The 19,304-nt window shown below is 42.1% G+C and overlaps 1 protein-coding gene across 1 annotated transcript in view; it reads right to left on the bottom strand.

Moving 5' to 3' along the window:
• NFATC1 (nuclear factor of activated T cells 1) overlaps positions 1 to 13,185 on the bottom strand; it is a 168,382-nt gene extending 155,197 nt beyond the window's left edge. The window contains 4 exon segments of the mRNA XM_070747425.1: positions 3,488 to 3,891; positions 3,893 to 4,378; positions 4,380 to 4,591; positions 13,031 to 13,185. Of these exon segments, the coding sequence (XP_070603526.1) occupies positions 3,488 to 3,891; positions 3,893 to 4,378; positions 4,380 to 4,591; positions 13,031 to 13,106 (1,178 nt within the window). The 5' untranslated portion in view covers positions 13,107 to 13,185.
• Positions 13,186 to 19,304: the final 6,119 nt, after the last annotated feature.

Consider the following 19,304-nt stretch of genomic DNA (forward strand, 5'->3'; position numbering starts at 1 on the left):
CACATTCACAGCAACATAACGTTAAGGTCTGTGTTTCATTTTTTTTCTTTTCCTTTGCATGTTATCTTTCTATTATTATATTATTGCTTACATTACACTACAGGAGATAGAAAGCAGGATTCCATGAGCTCTGCAGAAAGGCTAATTTTATCCTGGAATTATTTTCATTTCACATTTAAAACTTGGTGCCTCGTTTTCTCTTTTATCCCTTTCCTTTTTGTTTCTTCCGACCGTACTTTTATGCTATGACTTTTTTGAATGTAGGCAGGAGTGATTAATGGGTAGCGTTAAAAAAAAGAAAAATGTCCAGGTAGGGGCAGTGTACCTAAAAAAAAAAGCAGGTGAAGCTTCAACTCTACCATCACGATCTTCTTGATCCTTTTGACCTGTAGACAACTCAATGTAGGACTGCAGGCCAGAACTATCTTGTTTTAATGACTATGTATTTAATGACTGTGTATGACCATTCTAAGAAGAAAATCAAATGAAATATTATTTTGAAAGAGTCACCAGTGTACCAAGTGGTGCCATCACTGCCCTCTTCCAATGCTTGGAGCTGGAGAGGGGAACAACGGACTTCTGCTGAATCCTGATAAGGCCAAGTACATGGAGATGTGGGACATTAACATATTTAGTTCTGGATGGGAATTGCACTACCGCAGACATACCAGTATGCAACTTGGGAGCCTCTCCTGAACTCGTGACACTTGCTCTAAGAGCAGGGGACAGTCATGGCTAAGAGAGACTTTGTGTAATTTCGGATAATGCATCAGTTATGCATCCTTTCCTAGATTGGGAGTCCTTGTGTTCAGTCAATCAAGCCATGGCCATCAGAGGCGGATTCCGGTATGTATGTATGCATGCATGCATGCATGCATGCATTCATTCATTCATTCATTCATTCATTCATTCATTTATTGGATTTATATGCTGCCCCTCTTCGAAGACTTGGGGCGGCTAACAACAATCATAAAACAGCGTACAATAATAATCCAATACTAAAAACGGTTACAAACTCATTAATATAAAAAACCAAACATACATACAGACATACCATGCATAAAATTGTAAAGGCCTAGGGGGAAAGGGAATCTCAATTCCCCCATGCCTGGCGGCAGAGGTGGGTTTTAAGTAGCTTACGAAAGGCAAGGAGGGTGGGGGCAATTCTAATCTCTGGGGGGAGTTGGTTCCAGAGAGCCACAGAGAAGGCTCTTCCCCTGGGTCCCGCCAAGCGGCATTGTTTAGTTGACGGGATCCGGAGAAGACCCACCCTAACTGGTCGCTGGGATTCGTGCAACAGAAGGCATGTATGTATGTATGTATGTATGTATGTATGTATGTATGTATGTTTGTATGTATGTTTGTATTTATTTATTTATTTATTTATTTAGTCCAATACACAACAATACACAGAGGATACACTCGAGTAAAATATATTAAAGAAAGAAGAGAAGAGAAAATATAGGAATAAAATATATCAATGAGAGAATAGAAGAAAAGATATAGGGATAGAAGAGAAGATATAGGAGAGACAATAGGACAGGGGACGGAAGGCACGCTAGTGCGCTTATGCACGCCCCTTTGTGGTTTTCACCACTACCGGTGCGCTCTGCGCACAGCTTTGGATGTCCGGATCTTCGGATGTCCTGGATGTACATCCCGGTGTGGTTTTGCTTCACAGGAAGTAAAATCTCATTAGGGGACATGCGTGTGAGAATTAGATGATTTTTTTGCAAAAGCAAAAGTCATCAAAGTATTTCTTGCATGCATGTCCCCTCACAAGGTTTTGCTTTCTGCGCATGCGCAGAAGCAAAAACTTTCTGGGACACATGCACGCACTCACTCACGCCCACAGGACACCTGAAGCTGCGCACTTAGCTCAACCTTTACCGCTCTGGTAGGAGACCACTACTGATAGCCATCTCATGCTTGGGCTATTGCAACACACTCCATACATGGATCTACCTTTAAAGAATATTTAGAAGTTACAGCTCGTGCAGAAAACAACTGTGAAGATACTTCTTGGTATCCACACTACATCACTGTTTCATTGGCTGCACTAGTTGCAAACTCGCTTTCGGGTCAAATTCAAGGTATTGGTTTTTACCTTTAAAACCCTTCATGACACGGGTTCAGGTCATCTGAGGGACTGTCTCACTTCGGTGGAATTTGCCTGCCCCAACTGGACCAGCAGAAGGGGCATGTTGCACCTGGCAAGATACAGAATAGCCTTTTCTGCCATGGCTCCCACCCTCTGGAACATCCTTCCAATTGGCCAGGAGCCCCAATAGGGGCGTTGTCATGCTGGAGATAGTAAATAAATTAAATAGATCTCATCTCCTTCTTTTTCTCTCCATCTTTGTCAATTTTAAAACAAGTTTAATGCTACTATTTATTGTATTAAATTGGGATTGGTTGATTTTCTAGAATTGTCTCTAGGTAAGATGGGTAGTGTATGTCAGATAGATAGATAGATAGATAGATAGATAGATAGATAGATAGATAGATAGATAGATAGATAGATAGATAGATAGATAGATAGAAAGAAAGAAACATAGAAGCATAGAAGATTGACGGCAGAAGAAAACCTCTTGGTCCATCTAGTTTGCCCTTATACTGTTCCCTGTATTTTATCTTAGGATGGATATATGTTTATCCCAGGCATATTTAAATTCAGTTACTGTGGATTTACCAACCATGTCTGCTGGAAGTTTGTTCCAAGTATCTACTAATCTTTCAGTAAAATAAGATTTTCTCACATTGCTTCTGATCTTTCTTCCAACTAACCTCAAATTGTGCCGACTTGTTCTTGTGTTCACTTTCCTATTAAAAACACTTCCCTCTTGAACCTTATTTAAATAAATAAACATCATCACATGTGTACACATGGGCCTAAGAATTTATAGCCAAGGGTTGATAAGGATGGTTTTGAAACAAAATCAACCACTTCTATAAACTACCCCATCACACTATAAAAAGACAAATACAAACAAAAACCCATACAAATCATTAACAATTAAAACAGGAAATAAACATTTCTCTCTTTTTTGGCTTTTAAACTGCTATAATAGGAAATAAAACAAGTATCACAAGAAAAGCTAAATGTAAACGCGCAGTATTACTGCAATTCTATTTTATATTGCGTGATATACCCTCCTGTAATCAAGCATTCACCATCTATTTTCAAGTTTGTAAAGGTAACTGCTTTGATTAGGGATTTTTAAAAATGCTACACAGATAGGAAACTAATAGATACCTAAGAATCTAGGGAAACTGCTTGGAGTTTACCTTTACTAACCAAAGTGAAAATGAGTCTTAACGTACCATGTAGCAAAAGCAAAAAAAAGATAGTGCTATAAAAAAAATTTCTGGCTGTCTATGATTACCGAGTTTGAAGTACTAAAAACAAAGACAATATTGGGAGGAGGTAAAGCAAAAGAGAAAACAGGGACTTTTCTTTTAAAGATGACATCTAAAGAAACTGTACCTCATGTATGATGAGGGGGCCAAAGGTTTTGATTTGGCCCACTGATAGGGATACTGTGGAACTGAAAGATACTGATCGCAGAAGCTTGTTTTCCTGATGTGCTGGAACCCAGGAAACTCTTCTTGTGGTAAATCGGTAATTGGCGATATGGTCCCCTGATCATCCCCACTAGGTTCAGTCTTGAGTGCCATGGAGGCAGTGTGATCTACTGCAGTTTTCCTAGACTTGATAGGAATGCCATCATTCATATCTATTGTGCTGTCAGTAGTGAGGGCGTTAATTGCGGCGACAATCGCTGAACTGGTATATTGGTTAGTGTTTCCCAGCCACGTCTCATCCGTCACGCTAACCCTCGGAGAATTCTGGGGAGAGGGGGTTGGGGAGTGATGTGGAGAGTAGGATGTCCTGCCTGCCATTCAAACTGTATTTTCTCTTATTGCAGGGAGAGGACGGCCTGGAGTTGCGAGAGCTCAGCCAATTTTCTTCAGTAATGCTTGTTCTGGGAGATGTGGAAGGAGAATGCCGGGGTGAATTAAGGAGCGTGCAGGGAACTAGACTTCGCTGGTACCTCTCCTCGGTTTCATTGGTCTTGGGTGATACGCAAGGCGACTGCCAAGGAGATGTCTGGGGTGAAGTGTAAGGATAGGAATAATTTGATTCGTAGGAAGACGCTTCTGAATTGCAACTCCTGGAAGAGAGGCTACTGGCTGGGCTTAGACAAGATGGGTCCCTGTAAGCCTCAATGTTTGGTAAATTCAGAGTAGCGGTAGAAGGCGATCTCTTGGTGTTTTGGGTGGATTCATCAACCTCAGCTTCGTGGAAGAACTGGTTGTTGTTTGGATGCAGCCCTAAGTAGGTGGTTATTTCAATTCTAGGACTTTCCAACGCTGGCACTTCCGTTAGGTCTGACGCTTGGAGGCAAATAATACCCAGCAGTGCTATTGTCAGCATGTCCTCCATAACCTGAAAGATGATTAGCTGATGAGACATTTGGAATGACTGGAATAGACATTTGAAGGCCATGGCATGGAGTTGGCAGTGAAGAATGCGCCACATTTAGGGGCAAAGTTGAATTTATATTTGAGGATGCATAGTTATAATGTTCTGCAAAAAAAGATAAAAAAGAAAAAGACATGAGATGAGATGTTGCACGCAGACACAAATTAATTTATTAGTAAGCTGAATCCAGGGGTAAAATGTTCCCGGTTTGCTCATTGTCAGAGAGCCGGTCACAAAGTGAGTGCGAGGGTCTGCCGACCTGCCTGGACGCTGCCATTTGGGTTCTTTTATACTCTCTGTAAAAGAACCCAAATGGCGGCATCTGGGCGGAACCTCATGCTCCCTTCACGACTGGCTCTCCAACAACCGACAGGCATGAGTGAACTGGGAGCATTGCACCCCTGGCTGAATCCCTTTCATGATCAAGTGCAGCGATAGCGAACCTTTTTTTTCTCGGGTGCCGAAATAGTGCACACGAGCGCTATTGCACATCTGCGCATGCTCACACCCATATTCAATGCCCCCCACGCGCCCCTATTTCCTGACTTCTGGTGGGCCCAGTAGGCCCATTTTTCACCCTCCCTATGCTCCAGAGGCTTTCTTGGAGCTTGGGGAAGGGGAAAGCGGACTCCCCTGCCCACTGGAGGCCGTCCAGAGGCTGAAAATGCCCTCCCAGAGCCTCTGTGTATGCCAAAAATCAGCTGATGGGTGCCTACATGCGTGTTGGAGCTGAGATAGGGCAACTGCTCACATGCCAGCAGATATAGCTCCGTGTGCCACCAGTGTCACACGTGCCATAGGTTAGCCATCACAGATCTAGTGAATATACTAGAGTTTTTCTCTGGAATTAAAGCGTACCATAACGATTTGAAAGATGGCCAAGAGTTAGTATCATTTAGCCATTCAAGAACGGACTAGGACCAAAGAGTTCTAGGTTCTGGATTTAAGTCCTCCCTCAACCATGGACGATCATTAAAGATTTGGGACCAGTCACCTTCTTTCTGCCACACCCACCCTCATAGAATTGCTGTTGCAAACCCCCCCCCCAAAAAAACAACAGAGAAGGGAAGGCTAAATATGCACTTTGAATGTCTAAAGAAAGACAGTAACAAATAAGCTTGGAAATTAAGCAGCTTTAGTTCTTAGATTCCATTTACCTTTTTCTCAAATCAGAATTTGCCATGACATCCTTTATAACAGGATTATCGAGTTATTTTTGAGCAGAGTGAGTTATTTAACCTTTAAATAGTGTGCCAGGATCAGGCCAGGGCCAGGGGCCAGGACATACAGTACACTTAATTTAATACCAATGTAAACAAAAATAAACTTAATGCAGTGAATATGCTCACTCTCCAATATAAAATAATAAATTGCTCTCCTTCAGTCACACAAACAAAATACGGAGGGTCTTGAAGGTTGTTATTACAGAATTGCAGAACAAGCAGAAGTGTGAAGACTGAAGCCCTCTTTGGTTGTTACTGCATGAAAGTCCACATGAATGAATTGTCACTTTCTTTAGCATCTCTGGGATAAAGAATGCAAAGATTCATCTCACACCATACAGCAATGATACAAGTTGCTCTGTGCAAACTCCTTTTGAACTGATCAGAAAGAATGAAAAGGATCCAAGTAACCTTTCTTGGTACCCTCAAAACATTCAAAGGCATCTTCAACCTCTTCTATCATAAATTATGTGACATATAGGAAACCTTACAAACAAGCTTTTTAGAGATTATGGTTCAACAGTACAAACAACAGAAAACCGCAGCAGCTAAAATAGTTTTATTCTGATATATTTTGATTATCAATATGGTACAAGAAAACCAAGCAACCCAGAAATGGCTAGATAGTAATAACAAATAATGATGTATATTCTTCGTAGGCATCTATGATCTGAAGCTTTTTCAATGTACCATGATAAGGCAGAAAAAGTCTACAGGCCTATCTCTACAGATAGGATCCTCACATAGCATCCAATGGGCACCAAAGATGCACCACAGATACCTCTAATTGTGCCCGTCAGACTCTATATTCTAATTATATTGGTACAACTGATAAACATCAATAAGATATCTAATATGGGCATATTAGAACCTATATTGTTGCACTAAGGACAGCAAGACCAGTCCTAGGATTGTGGCAAGAACTATTGTGTTCACTTTCCTATTAAAAACACTTCCCTCCTGAACCTTATTTAACCCTTTAATATATTTAAATGTTTCGATCATGTCCCCCCTTTTCCTTCTGTCCTCCAGACTATACAGATTGAGTTCATTAAGTCTTTCCTGATACGTTTTATGCTTAAGACCTTCCACCATTCTTGTAGCCCGTCTTTGGACCCGTTCAATTTTGTCAATATCTTTTTGTAGGTGAGGTGTCCAGAACTGAACACAGTTGTATTCCAAATGTGGTCTCACCAGCATTCTATATAAGGGGATCACAATCTCCCTCTTCTTGCTTGTTATACCTCTAGCTATGCAGCCAAGCATCCTACTTGCTTTTCCTACCGCCCGACCACACTGCTCACCCATTTTGAGACTGTCAGAAATCACTACCCCTAAATCCTTCTCTTCTGAAGTATTTGCTAACACAGAACTGCCAATACAATACTCAGATTGAGGATTCCTTTTCCCCAAGTGCATCATTTTACATTTGGAAACGTTAAATTTCAGTTTCCATTGCTTTGACCATAAATTTAACAGATTCCATAGAATAAAACAACCATTACAACCAGTGAAGGGCAGCCATTTGCGGCTCTACTGGAACGCTCCGGTGGCGTATGGGTGTGGGTGAGTGCGTGCGCTCCTCCCCTTCAGCTTCCTGCACATGTGCATTGTTGTGGCCCAACATTATCTCATTGGGGAGATAATGCTCCCCCATCGCCACCATTGCCCACTTGCCAGTCTCCCCAATGAGCTGCTCTCCTTCCTGGAGGATTTCTTCTTGCTGGTGGCTCCTGGCTGGGACTGACCGCCACGCCTCGCAGGACCCAGCCCCAGGGTCACCAGCTGCATCGGCAGCAACAGCAGCGGCAGAGCCATCCCACACCTGTTGGACAAACGCCACACTCTCTGGGCCCACCTAGCGGGGGGTGCTGTTGCAGCAGGCTGGGTCGGTGAGATTCGGCTGCTGCACATGCGCAGAAGCCAAAGCTCATGTGCACGGCACGTGCACAACCGACGGTGATGAAGCTGTGCGCGCAGCTCCATTTCCACCAGTGGAACGGCGTTTTTAAAAAGTTCCACACTGTTCCACTTCCTGCCCACCCCTGATTACAACCCTATCTCCCCTTTAGTCTTTTGCTACTCTAAATCAAACAAAACAGCATAAGCAAGCTATTGCTCTGCTGTCTTTTCATACCTAGCACAAATTGCATCCAACTTTCTTTATTTTTAAATTAGATATTTACTACAACAAGTTGACTTACATTTACAAGATACTCATCCGAATGTTGAATCTCCTTATTTAATTTTTTACACTTTCTAAATTTCACCTGCTGAGTTGAATTCGAGTAATTGTGTGCTTTTAATGTACTAAACTAAGTGGAAATCAATTGTGCTTCTACACAGCATATAATCTAATTTCATCCTCCTTTTCCATGTTGAGTTGTGGTAATAAACACATTTATATTGTGCGATTCTGTACTGTTGAGCTACATAGCCAACCGATAAAAGTAGGGGAAAAGAACCAAAAAGGGGGGGGGGTTCAACATGCTGCAGTTTTTCCCTGAGCCATGCTGTTATTCTTTTTGAGGCACACACTGTTTTCCATGATCCTTGTGAAAAGGTGCATTATTCTATTGAACAACTCCTCAACATGTTTGCATATACCCAAATTCTCCAGAAAGTCTGAATGAATGTCTTAACAATCCCAAGTATCCCTAAAAGTGGTGGCCACTAATCCGTTACAAATAACATACTGCCGTTTTTTACTGTACCAACCATTCGCATGCCAATTTTTTGTTATCATCCCTGCCTCAAGTTTCAACATGTCTTTGGCTTCACTTGCTTTTTAAGAATTCTTGAGTGATTGAATCAAAAAGGCAAGGCAGGCGTCCTCTCATTTCCTCTACATATAATGTTTGCTTCCTTCCTCTCCCCCGGAGGCAAATGCTCCAGGCGATGTCACTCCCCTAACATATACACTGAGATCCGGAAAAGCTCCGTTAATGATCATGGCTCTATTCCCAACTGAACTCCGATGTTCCTCTACTAGTTAAATGACAATGTTGACAAAGGACATACAATATTACTCCAGCTGCTACAGAAGTAGCTCTATGACGTTTGGGGCTTTTCTTTTCTTTTTTCATGTTAAACACCATTAGTACATTCAACACCTATTATACGCCTTTTATTTACCAAAAGATGGCCATTAACATCCAGGTGTGGAGCAGCACAAGGGCTTTTTTCTCTTTCCAGCTTGGAGTTCCATCTAAACCCATTGTGGATACTACTCTAAAACATTGAGGCCTAATTGCTTATACACTGGTTGCACAGAATATTTTGACCTGCAGAGAAAACAGGAAATGACTCAAAGATTATCCTCAACCAAAAACCCACACAGAAAGTCAGTCATTATGAGAAGCAAAATTTATACATGGGGGGAAAGAGCACTTTCAACCTTTTTCACACACTTACCAACTTCTGAAATTGTTTCCAGGAGCAGGTCAGACTCACACTTTGCCATCTTATATACTATGTAAATAATATTTGCATAGTATTTACATACTATACCTCTGTTATTGTTACTTTCTTATGAGAAGGTACATACCCATATTCATTTCCCCCAAAAAGACATGGAAAAGATTAAACAGGGAGATTCACACGGATGAATTGCAACATGGTCTCATACATAGATAAAGCCATGTTTAGGTCCCACAGAGTGGATCTTCTCCAGGCCCCGTCAACTAAACAATGTCGCTTGGTGGGACCCAGGGGAAGAGCCTTCTCTGTGCCCCGGCCCTCTGGAACCAACTCCCCCCAGAGATTAGAATTGCTCCCACCCTCCTTCCCTTTCGCAAGCTACTTAAAACTCACCTCTGCCGTCAGGCATGGGGGAATTGAGATCCTCTTTCCCCCTAGGTCTTTACAATTCTATGCATGGTATGTATGTATGTTTTTTATATTAATGGGTTTTTTAATTGTTTTTAGTATTAGATTACTATTGTACACTGTTTTATTGTTACTGTTAGCCGCTCCGAGTCTCCGGAGAGGGGCAGCATACAAATCCAATAAGTAAGTAAGTAAGTAAGTAAGTAAGTAAGTAAGTAAGTAAGTAAGTAAGTAAGTAAGTAAGTAAATAAATAAATAAATAAATAAATTGATATTTATGAGGTCTAAAATTGCATTTCTTCTAACAGCCACTGTCATACTGTCAGTGTACTGTCAATAGCTTATATATATCCTAGGAAATAAACATTATTGGATAATGCCTGTCTTCAGGATCTAGGAAAATGTTAAATCTATTGTGCAAGAGTTAACAAAAGAAGAACAGTTTTTGGATGAACAGCACGGACTCTTCTCTAATTTAGGGTAGTTATAATGGACAAAGAGTTAGGAATGTATTCATCAGAGAATAGGTAGAATAGGGGTGTCAAACTCATCCGGCCCATGGGGTGTTTAAATGTAGTCCGTGGTGCCTCTGCTGGCAAAATAGGCTGCACATGCTTCACATGTACCCCATTTTGGTCAGCAGGGTGCTGCAGGAGGTGCCTGTCCCATCTCACCCCTCACTCCCTGCCCCCTGGCCACCCTGTGGAAAACAACACTGCTGATCCAACCCTCAAAGATATCCAGTTTGACAACCCATACACAAAATAGTTGCAACAAAATAATAAGGAAAAATCTGTGGCCTAATGAAATTTGGATTATCTCCACTTTTTTTGCTCCATGCCTTCCCAGCTGGTAGAAGGCAGCAGTACTTGGCAGATGAAGTTTGAACAGATAACTCCATTTGCACTTAATATTTGAGGATTTGGAACATCTGAATAGGGTTCTTGTAGAGCAGACATGGGGAACCTGACTAAAAAACTATTTCATTTACATTAGAGTAGAACTAAAGCAAGCTATGATCTATTTCATTGTCAGTTATGTATACTATTGAATTACGTTTCAGCCTGATTGTACCAATCATATACTGATTAGATTGTTATCACTCATTCTCCAACTTTCTGATTCCACAACCCCCAAAAGTGAGCCCCACTCCAGTAAAAAAAAGTTTCATTAGAGTCGTAATACTGAAAAGTTCCAGATCAATTACTGCAGCCAACACAACATTTTAAAAACTCCTTCCAATTCACTTATGTCTCTTAGGGATTCTGACTCACAACAGAGAATCTTCAAGTTTTATGAATTAGTTCCATATAACTGTGCACCTTCTTTGTGTCAGCTGCACTGTAATATGGAAATTTCATGCTCAGAGTGCAGTACAACCTAACACCCAAATGCCTGATGCAGTCTGGGTTAGGAAGGAAACATGTATATATAACTGGGTTATATATACATATGTTATATAAACAAAAAAGTTTTCAAGATTGTTTTTCGGTATCCAATTACACTAATGCCACTGAACAGCCACTAGAAATATACAAAGGCTAAAATGGGGATTGGAATCTAGAAGCTTTGTAGATCCAGATATTAGTCTATGTATCACAGAATTACAGCTTCCCCCAAAAATCTTTTCAAGCCATAGTTCAGTGATGGCAAACCTTTTTTTCCTCAGGTGTTGAAAAAGTGTGTGTAGGGCATGCGCAAGTGCCCACATCCATAATTCAATGCTTGGGGAGGGCAAAAACAGCTTCCCCCACCCCCGAGAGGCCCTCTGGAGGCCAGAACAGCCTGTTTCCCAACTTCTGGTGGGCCCAGTAGGCTCGTGTTTCACCCTCCCCAAGCTCCAAAGGCTTCCCGAGAGCCAAGAGAAGGTAAAAATGTCCTCCCCCATCCCCACGGAGGCTCTCTAGAAGCCAAAAATGCCCTCCCAGAGCCTCTGTGCCAGCCAAAAATCAGCTGGCCAGCACACACATGCACGTTGGAGCTGAGCTATGGCAATGGCTTCTGTGGCAGCAGATATGGCTCCGCGTACCACCTGTGGCACCCGCTCCATAGGTTCTCCATCATTGCCATAGTTTATATAGGATCACCTCCATTTATGTGGCTGTAAAGCCAACATTACTGTACACTATTTGTCTAACTCTCATACTCCAGTTGAATTTCATCACATTCTGGATTAAACAGACAACCTGATGGGATATTTATCATCTATGTATTAAAGTTGCCTTGTGATGTGAGATGGGCAGCAAACAAATTTAAATAACTAATTAATAAACACTGAAATGCAGTCTTTCCCTTGTTGAAAGCCAATGCAGGAATAAAAATCTGCTCTATCTCTGGACCCTGCATGTGATTTCCACTGCTTAGTCTCCTTTTGGAAATTTGGCAAGCCACCTGATTTAGGACACAAGTCCAAGGTAACACCACGTGTGTTTTTTTTAAACTAGTTTTATTCTACAGAACTTCAAGGCTGATCCACAAGACCCTCGGTGGGTTGTTACAGGGAACCTGCCCCCAACCCTCCCCCCTTGCTTGCTGTCCCATTCCAGGGGGAATTTTTTTTTAAGAAGTTCCCAAGGGTAAGGATAAAAACCCGGACTTTAAGAGAACAATTTTCACCCTGGAGCAGTGACAGGAAGGACTGGCCCTTTCTTAAAAGTTCTCCAATGAAAACAGTAAAACTCTTTTTTGGGTTGTTTTCCTCACAATTCCACTTGGGGGGGGGGACAAGTACAAGTGCACTTCAGTAGAAGACCTGTCTCTTGTCATTATTATTATTATTATTATTATTATTATTATTATTATTATTATTATTATTATTATTATTATTATTATTATTATTATTATTACAAATTCCTTGACGGAACAGAGAACAACTGCTTTTTTATTTTGTTTTGCTTCCTTCGGGTGAAGTTGGCAAGAGTTCGGCCGGTTTCCCCTTCTGCAAGTGACGAGAAAAACAGTAATATGGTGGAATTGTCTTTTTCGCGCTGGAGGAAGGCATTTAAAAAGGGTGGGGGGAGGAGACCGGCAAAGCCGGGCCCACGAAGAACCCGGTTGGAGCCAGCACAAGGGCAAAGGGGTTTCCGCTTCAATTTCCAGCCAAGACTCCTTTCCTCCAAGCGCTTCAGGAGGCGGCTTCTGCTCGCCTTTTAGGAAGCAGTGAGGAGAAACACCCACAAATCCGAGCTGGGCTCCGCAGGCTTCGAAGGAGACGGTGTGGGGGGAGGGAGGGGGAGAGGAGCGTCCAAGCGAGCGAGGCGATGCCTCCAGCTCAGCAACGGGCGGCGCTTCAAGCTTCCTCCCCCCCCCCCCCTCCCGTCCCCAGGCTCAGCCTATTGTGGAGACGGCTCTTTCCCGTCCCAGAAGAACCGCTATATTTAACGCGCGGCGAATAAAGCGCTCCTTGTCCTCCCCCCCCCCCCACTCTCCAGAGCGCCGGTTCCCCGCCTCGCCTCCCCTCGAGGGTGACCGCTGCTGCCTCGCCACCACCAACCTTTGCCGCCCGCAGCCTCGCTGCTCTGGTTAAACTCGAAGAGGAAATCGAAGTCAAACTCGGGATCTTCCTCCATGGCTCCACGGGCTGAGACCGGGCAGGGCTACCAGCGCGCCGCCGCCGCCTCTTCCTTCTCTCCCGGGGCTGCAAAGGGGCCGGAATGCCCGCCCCCCCCCCCTACACTCCGGCAGACACCTGTTGCGGCTGGAGCGCCGCGGGCGCTGGGCTGTTGGCTTGCCCGGCAAGGGAACTGGCGGCCTCGGGGGGTCGCACCGCCTGCTCCGCGATCCGGTACCCCAGCCGCCTCTGTGCCTGGCAGGTCCCAGCTCAGGACGTCCAAACAGCCTCTCCCCGGGTCTGTGCAACGTGACCTTTGACGAGCGCGGCTCGCTTGCTTATCTCGCTATCGCTGCCTGTCTAGTGAGATCCTCCTCCGCCTCCCTTTGTTTATCTATACCCGGAAACATCAACAATCTAGTTGCTCTGATCCGCAAGCCTCTCTGGTTCCTCATTTTAAAATAACCCCTCGCCGCTCGAGTTACACACAGCCCAAAGGGGTTTGGCCCTGGCCTCACTCCCACCCGCGCTGGGTCACCAAGCCAAGGGAACCTCCGGGCAAAGCTGGGCTGAAGTGGCAGTTGGTTTGGGCTAATTAGGAAAGCATGGCAGCACCTTCTCTGCCTGCCTGGGCTCTGTGTTGTACCCGGTTAGTAGTGGAATCCCAGGGCTGTGAGGCTAAACCTGGAAGTAAAAATACAATACATGGATAAAGGCTGTGACAAATTGGAAGAAGACTTTTTTTTTTTTTAAATCAACTCGGTGTTACCCACAAGATCATATGCTGCAACATCCTGCCTGTCGGCGACTACTTCAGCTTCAACCACAACAACACAAGAGCACACAACAGATTTAAACTTAATATTAACCGCTCCAAACTTGACTGTAAAAATATGACTTCAGTAAGCGAGTTGTCGAAGCGTGGAACTCATTACCGGACTCCATAGTGTCATCCCCAAACCCCCAACACTTTACCCTTAGATTATCTACGGTTGACCTATCCAGATTCCTAAGAGGTCAGTAAGGGGCGAGTACAAGTGCACTAGAGTGCCTTTCGTCCCCTGTCCTATTGCTCTCCTATATCTCCTATACCTTTCCTCTATTCCTATATCTCTTTTTCTATTCTTTCATTGATATATTCTATTCCTATATCTTCTTTTCTATTATGTTCGCCTTAGAACACGGACAGAAACACCAGCCTGAAGATGATGAGTGAGACCTCATCGAAACGTCGCCAGAAATTTCCAAATCCTACATGGGAAGAAACCCGAATATACCAAGACCGTCATACCTGTACCCGTGAAAATATACCCCCCACTAAAACCCTCATTGTGTATTGGACTAAATAAATAAATAAAAATAAATATATTCAATAATTTATCATTGTTGTTTGATTTTTATTCAACACAGTCCAAACTGGTATAGTGGTTTAAAGTAGTGTTTCCCAACTTTGGCAACTTGAAGATATCTGGACTTCAAGCATTAGCTGACTGGGGAATTCTGGGAGTTGAAGTCCAAATATCTTCAAGTTGCCAAGATTGGGAAACACTGGGTAGAAACCATGAGACGGTAAATTCTAGTCCAGTCTTATGCACAAACTTGGCTTGGTGACCTTTGGACCAGATACTCTCTCAGCCCTAGGAAAGATGCTATGGCAAACTATTTCCAAAACCTTGGCAAGGAAACTGCAGAGACTAGTCCAGTTGGAATCATGACCAGGTTCTTAAGTAGAAAAGTTTGTAAGTAGAAGCAATTTTTTGCATAGGAATCAATGAAAAGGCAAATAATATGGGCAAACCCATTAGGAAAGGAAAAAAAGTTTGGAATTTGGGTGGGAGGAGGAGGAGGAAGAAGAGGACAGTCACTGCCAAAGGAAGAAGGTGAGGTGAGGGGAATAAAAAAATCCAAAACTTTAAGGCTTTTTTTAAATCCAAAAAAAGAGGGACTCTGAGGCAGTGAGGAGGAGCACGCACCTCCCATACACCCAGCGCAAGGCTGCCTCCCATACACTGCGCCAGAGAAAGAAACCCAGGTGGGTGAGAGGGGGAAACCTCCTGCTCCTTTGACCAAAAGGTGGCTGCTGCTGCTACCTGCTTCCTCTTCCTTCCCATGCTGAAGGGCTCCCCTCTCCTCTCGCTCGGTCGCTTTGTAGCCGGCGCCTTTCCTTCACTATGGTGATTCCTCAGTTTGGCTGAAGCCGAGTTGATCCGGCCGGGGCGAAGTGCCCCCTTTTGCTTTTCTGTGCCCAGACACGCCAGGTGTATGGGAGGCAGCATGAGGGAGTCACCACAGCAAAGTGGTTTATTCCCTTTCCAAGTGCCCAGAGAAAACGTTCCCTTCACTCTTCACGCTCCCTTCACTCTGGACTGCCAAAGCCTCTTTAAGCACCACCGAAAAGCTCCTCTGGCAGCCCAGAAAAGCCCAGCTGGGCTGGGATTAAAGGGGGAATGGCAGGAAACTGGCCAGGCCTTCGTGACACTCTCAAATTTCCTGGGAAATTTTTCCAGGCTCAGGGTCTTAAGTAGAAAATGGTTCTTAAGAAGAGGCAAAAAAATCTTGAACACCCAGTTCTTATCTAGAAAAGTTTTTAAGCAGAGGCATTCTTAGGTAGAGGTACCACTGTACTTTGTTTGTAGATTGTCAAGCAACCCAATATTAAGCAAACCAATATTAAGATACAATCAAACAAAACATTATTTCTTCAAAGAGGTTGCTATATTAATTAGTTCTGATTATTAAAGTAGTCTTTCTCAGCTTATCATCCTTCAGTAATAGGATGTCTCCAAACAAATACACTCTTTTCTGTAAGTTATTATTATTATTATTATTATTATTATTATTATTATTATTATTATTATTTATTAGATTTGTATGCCGCCCCTCTCCGAAGACTCGGGGCGGCTCACAACAGTAATAAAAACAATATAGCAGTGGAACAAATCTAATATTAAAAAACATATAAAACCCTATCATTATTTTTTTAAAAAAACGTTGTTTGAGAAACGTTGATGTAATAGCAATGTGCTGGCAGCAAATATGATGATGTTCTAATTAAGACACCCAACTCTCCTAGACTCTCAGTGAGGCACTTCTTGCCTTTATTTCTTGCATGAAAGGATCACCACTTGAGACTGAGGATTTCACCTAGCTTAATAGGGAATTTAACCCTGCTTTCCACACTGTAATATATGTGCATATATGATAACACCTAACTATGTCAACAGTGGTGGCTCAGTGATTTGAATGTGGGGTAGAATTCAGTAGATTCACTCAGCCAAATGAAGAGACACACATCTACCCTCTCATGGTTTTGAAATGAAACAATATACACTGATATCTAGAGAGATTTATCCTAGTTTACAAGATTATACCCAGAGACTAAAGACGAAGTGACAACATGACTACAGATGTAGGAGGGAGCAAATGCTTTCTTAAGTTTCCGGTCACAATTCAAAGTGTTGGTTATGACCTATAAAGCCCTTCATGGCATCGGACCAGAATATCTGCGAGACCGCCTTCTGCCGCATGAATCCCAACGACCGGTTAGGTCCCACAGAGTTGGCCTTCTCCGGGTCCCGTCGACTAAACAATGTCATCTGGCGGGACCCAGGGGAAGAGCCATCTCTGTGGTGGCTCCGACCCTCTGAAACCAGCTCCCCACAGAGATCAGAATTGCCCCCACCCTCCTTGCCTTTCGTAAACTCCTTAAAACCCACCTCTGCCATCAGGCACGGGGGAATTGAAACATCTCCCCCTTGCCCATGTAGTTTTTGTGTATGATTCGATTGTGTGCTTGTTTTTTATATATTGGGGTTTCTTTTTTTTTAACTTTTTAATCTAAAACTGTAATTTAGATTGCTAAATATTAGATTTGTTACTATGTACTGTTTTTTACCATTGTTGTGAGCCGCCCCGAGTCTGCGGAGAGGGACGGCATATAAATCCAATAAATCTAATCTAATCTAATCTAAATCCTTCCCCCATTCTTTTTTTCACCGGCACCTTTTCCAGGAGGAGAAAATGGAACCAGCTTTCTCATCTTTTTTATACCTCTCTAGCATTCAGGAGGAGGTAATTACAATGTAGGTAGAAAAAAACAAATCCAAAGATAACAATTACAGCTCATGCGTGTTTGCTATAGATTTATAATGCCAGCTCCATATTCATGCAAAATAGCTATTTCCTTCAGTTTTTCTAAGCTTTCTCAGGTTATCCTGAGGTTATCTTACCTGATAAGCCAAGCCTAGAAGGCCAAAATGGAGCTGGGCCCTTCCTCTCTTCAAAGTTTACCTGAAACAGAGACCCTTCCTGCCCAAGGTTTGGATTTCTCCAACTTTGTTATTCTCTGCTTACTAAATAAATTGAGAAATTAGCCATGTGGAAGTTAACATTAATACATCAAATTCACTACTGCTATGGACTTTCAAAAATGTTGCCTGAAAACTTTTTAACATAGCCTGGAAATCTTGTGTGGTTTCCAATGGGTGTTTAATTTTGCTCCATCTCTATATTTGTTGAAAATATATTTTCCCATTTCCCTTCATTTTCCAGAATCTTTTGCTATCAAACACAAAGTAAATGAAGACTTTGAAAACTACAAACGTAATTGCCCAACTTCCTATACAGTGTAAAAATATTATATTATGTCATAAAGAATCATCTTTCAAGATATGCAGAGGTTAAGCAGGAGGTAAAGAAGTGAACTGGCTGAAAAGTATGAAAAAAACCCCTCACTTGGAGAAATAATGATAAGGTTTATATTTCACTTTCCCGACAGACAAAATTCTAACTGCTGAAGGTTTCCAATGTCTTAGATCACACTGATCAGAAAACTCAGGGATCAACTCCTGATGTCTAGACTAGCACCAATAAAGAAGTGGTTTGCCAGTGACGTTGACTCTGATTTTCCAGGCAAACTTACAGCCTTCAGATTAGGTTTGGCCCTGTTTAAGTTCAATTAGAAACTGCCATAAATGCAAAAAAACAGATGCATTCATGAGGGGTGATGGCGGGGGTAAAAAAAATTACCCTAATTATTTGCAGCAATAATTATGATGTTATTGCAAATTTAGAAATCAGCTACTAGTTTGCAATTTACAAGTAAGTTAATCATAAAGCATTAGTCTCAAGTCTGTTAATTTAATATAAATACACAAGTGCTTGATTTTGGGCTACTCTGCAAATCCTTTAGGAAGAAAGTGGCAGAAACTTAGCATTTATCATTATTACTTTATTTATTTATTTATTTATTATGTTACTCACTTGCAATACCACTCACTATTAATTGCTATACAACTTCATAAAAAGAAAGTTCAATAGAAAATGTTCATGTATGTTAAATATCAATAATACAGATTCCAATGCACTAAGTCAGATCTTTACACTAATAGTATGGTAAAATTTGAGATGAAAATCCAGGATAGTTAAACCAATGAGCTAAGAGAGAAGTTCATTTTTCGTTTGTTATGATGCAATTTTATATGTGTGTTTACACTGAAATAAATCCCACTGAGAATGGTGAGGCTTGATGCCAGGGTGCTAAAAAATTACCGTATTTTTCAAAGTATAAGACACACCAGATTATAAAACACATTGGACTAAAAGACACACCAAATCTACCTACCAGGTATTGATCTGGCTAGCATTCTTAATCTATTCAGCTTCAGAACATTATTTTATCCCCTGGTTATGGCTGAAAAAGTTTTTTCAGAGGCCGTAGGGATGAAAACAAGCTTGCAAAAACTTAGAGCTGGAAAAAACTTTCTTCGGAGGGAAAAGGAGGCTGTGAAGATTGTTAACATCTAGTTAGGGTTGGAAAAAAGTTTCAAAAAGCTACATTTGGAATACAAGACGCATCCAAATTTTCAGCCTCTTTTAGGGAGGAAAAAGGTATGTCTGATACTCTGAAAAAATGATAATTGTGCTGATAAAATCAAGTAGAGCTTATGATTGTTCCCATTTATGATTTTAGTTTCAACATTACAAATACAAAACAGAACACTTCCAATTTCTTTTTCTGTCTTTTACACACACACACACACACACATACACACACACTTTCATTTTCTTTGATATGCACAAATAGGGTGTAACTGTATACATTTATTTTTAACTTGTTCCACAAAAACTAAGCTGTCTAGTAGAACAGGGCTTAGTAAATGGTTTGGGGATGTATTTACATGTGTTTTTAACTAGAAGCAGTCATTTCAGTGTTTTG

The sequence above is a fragment of the Erythrolamprus reginae genome, chromosome 3 (genome assembly GCF_031021105.1).
Source record: "Erythrolamprus reginae isolate rEryReg1 chromosome 3, rEryReg1.hap1, whole genome shotgun sequence".
In the NCBI taxonomy this organism is placed as follows: Eukaryota; Metazoa; Chordata; class Lepidosauria; order Squamata; family Dipsadidae; genus Erythrolamprus; species Erythrolamprus reginae.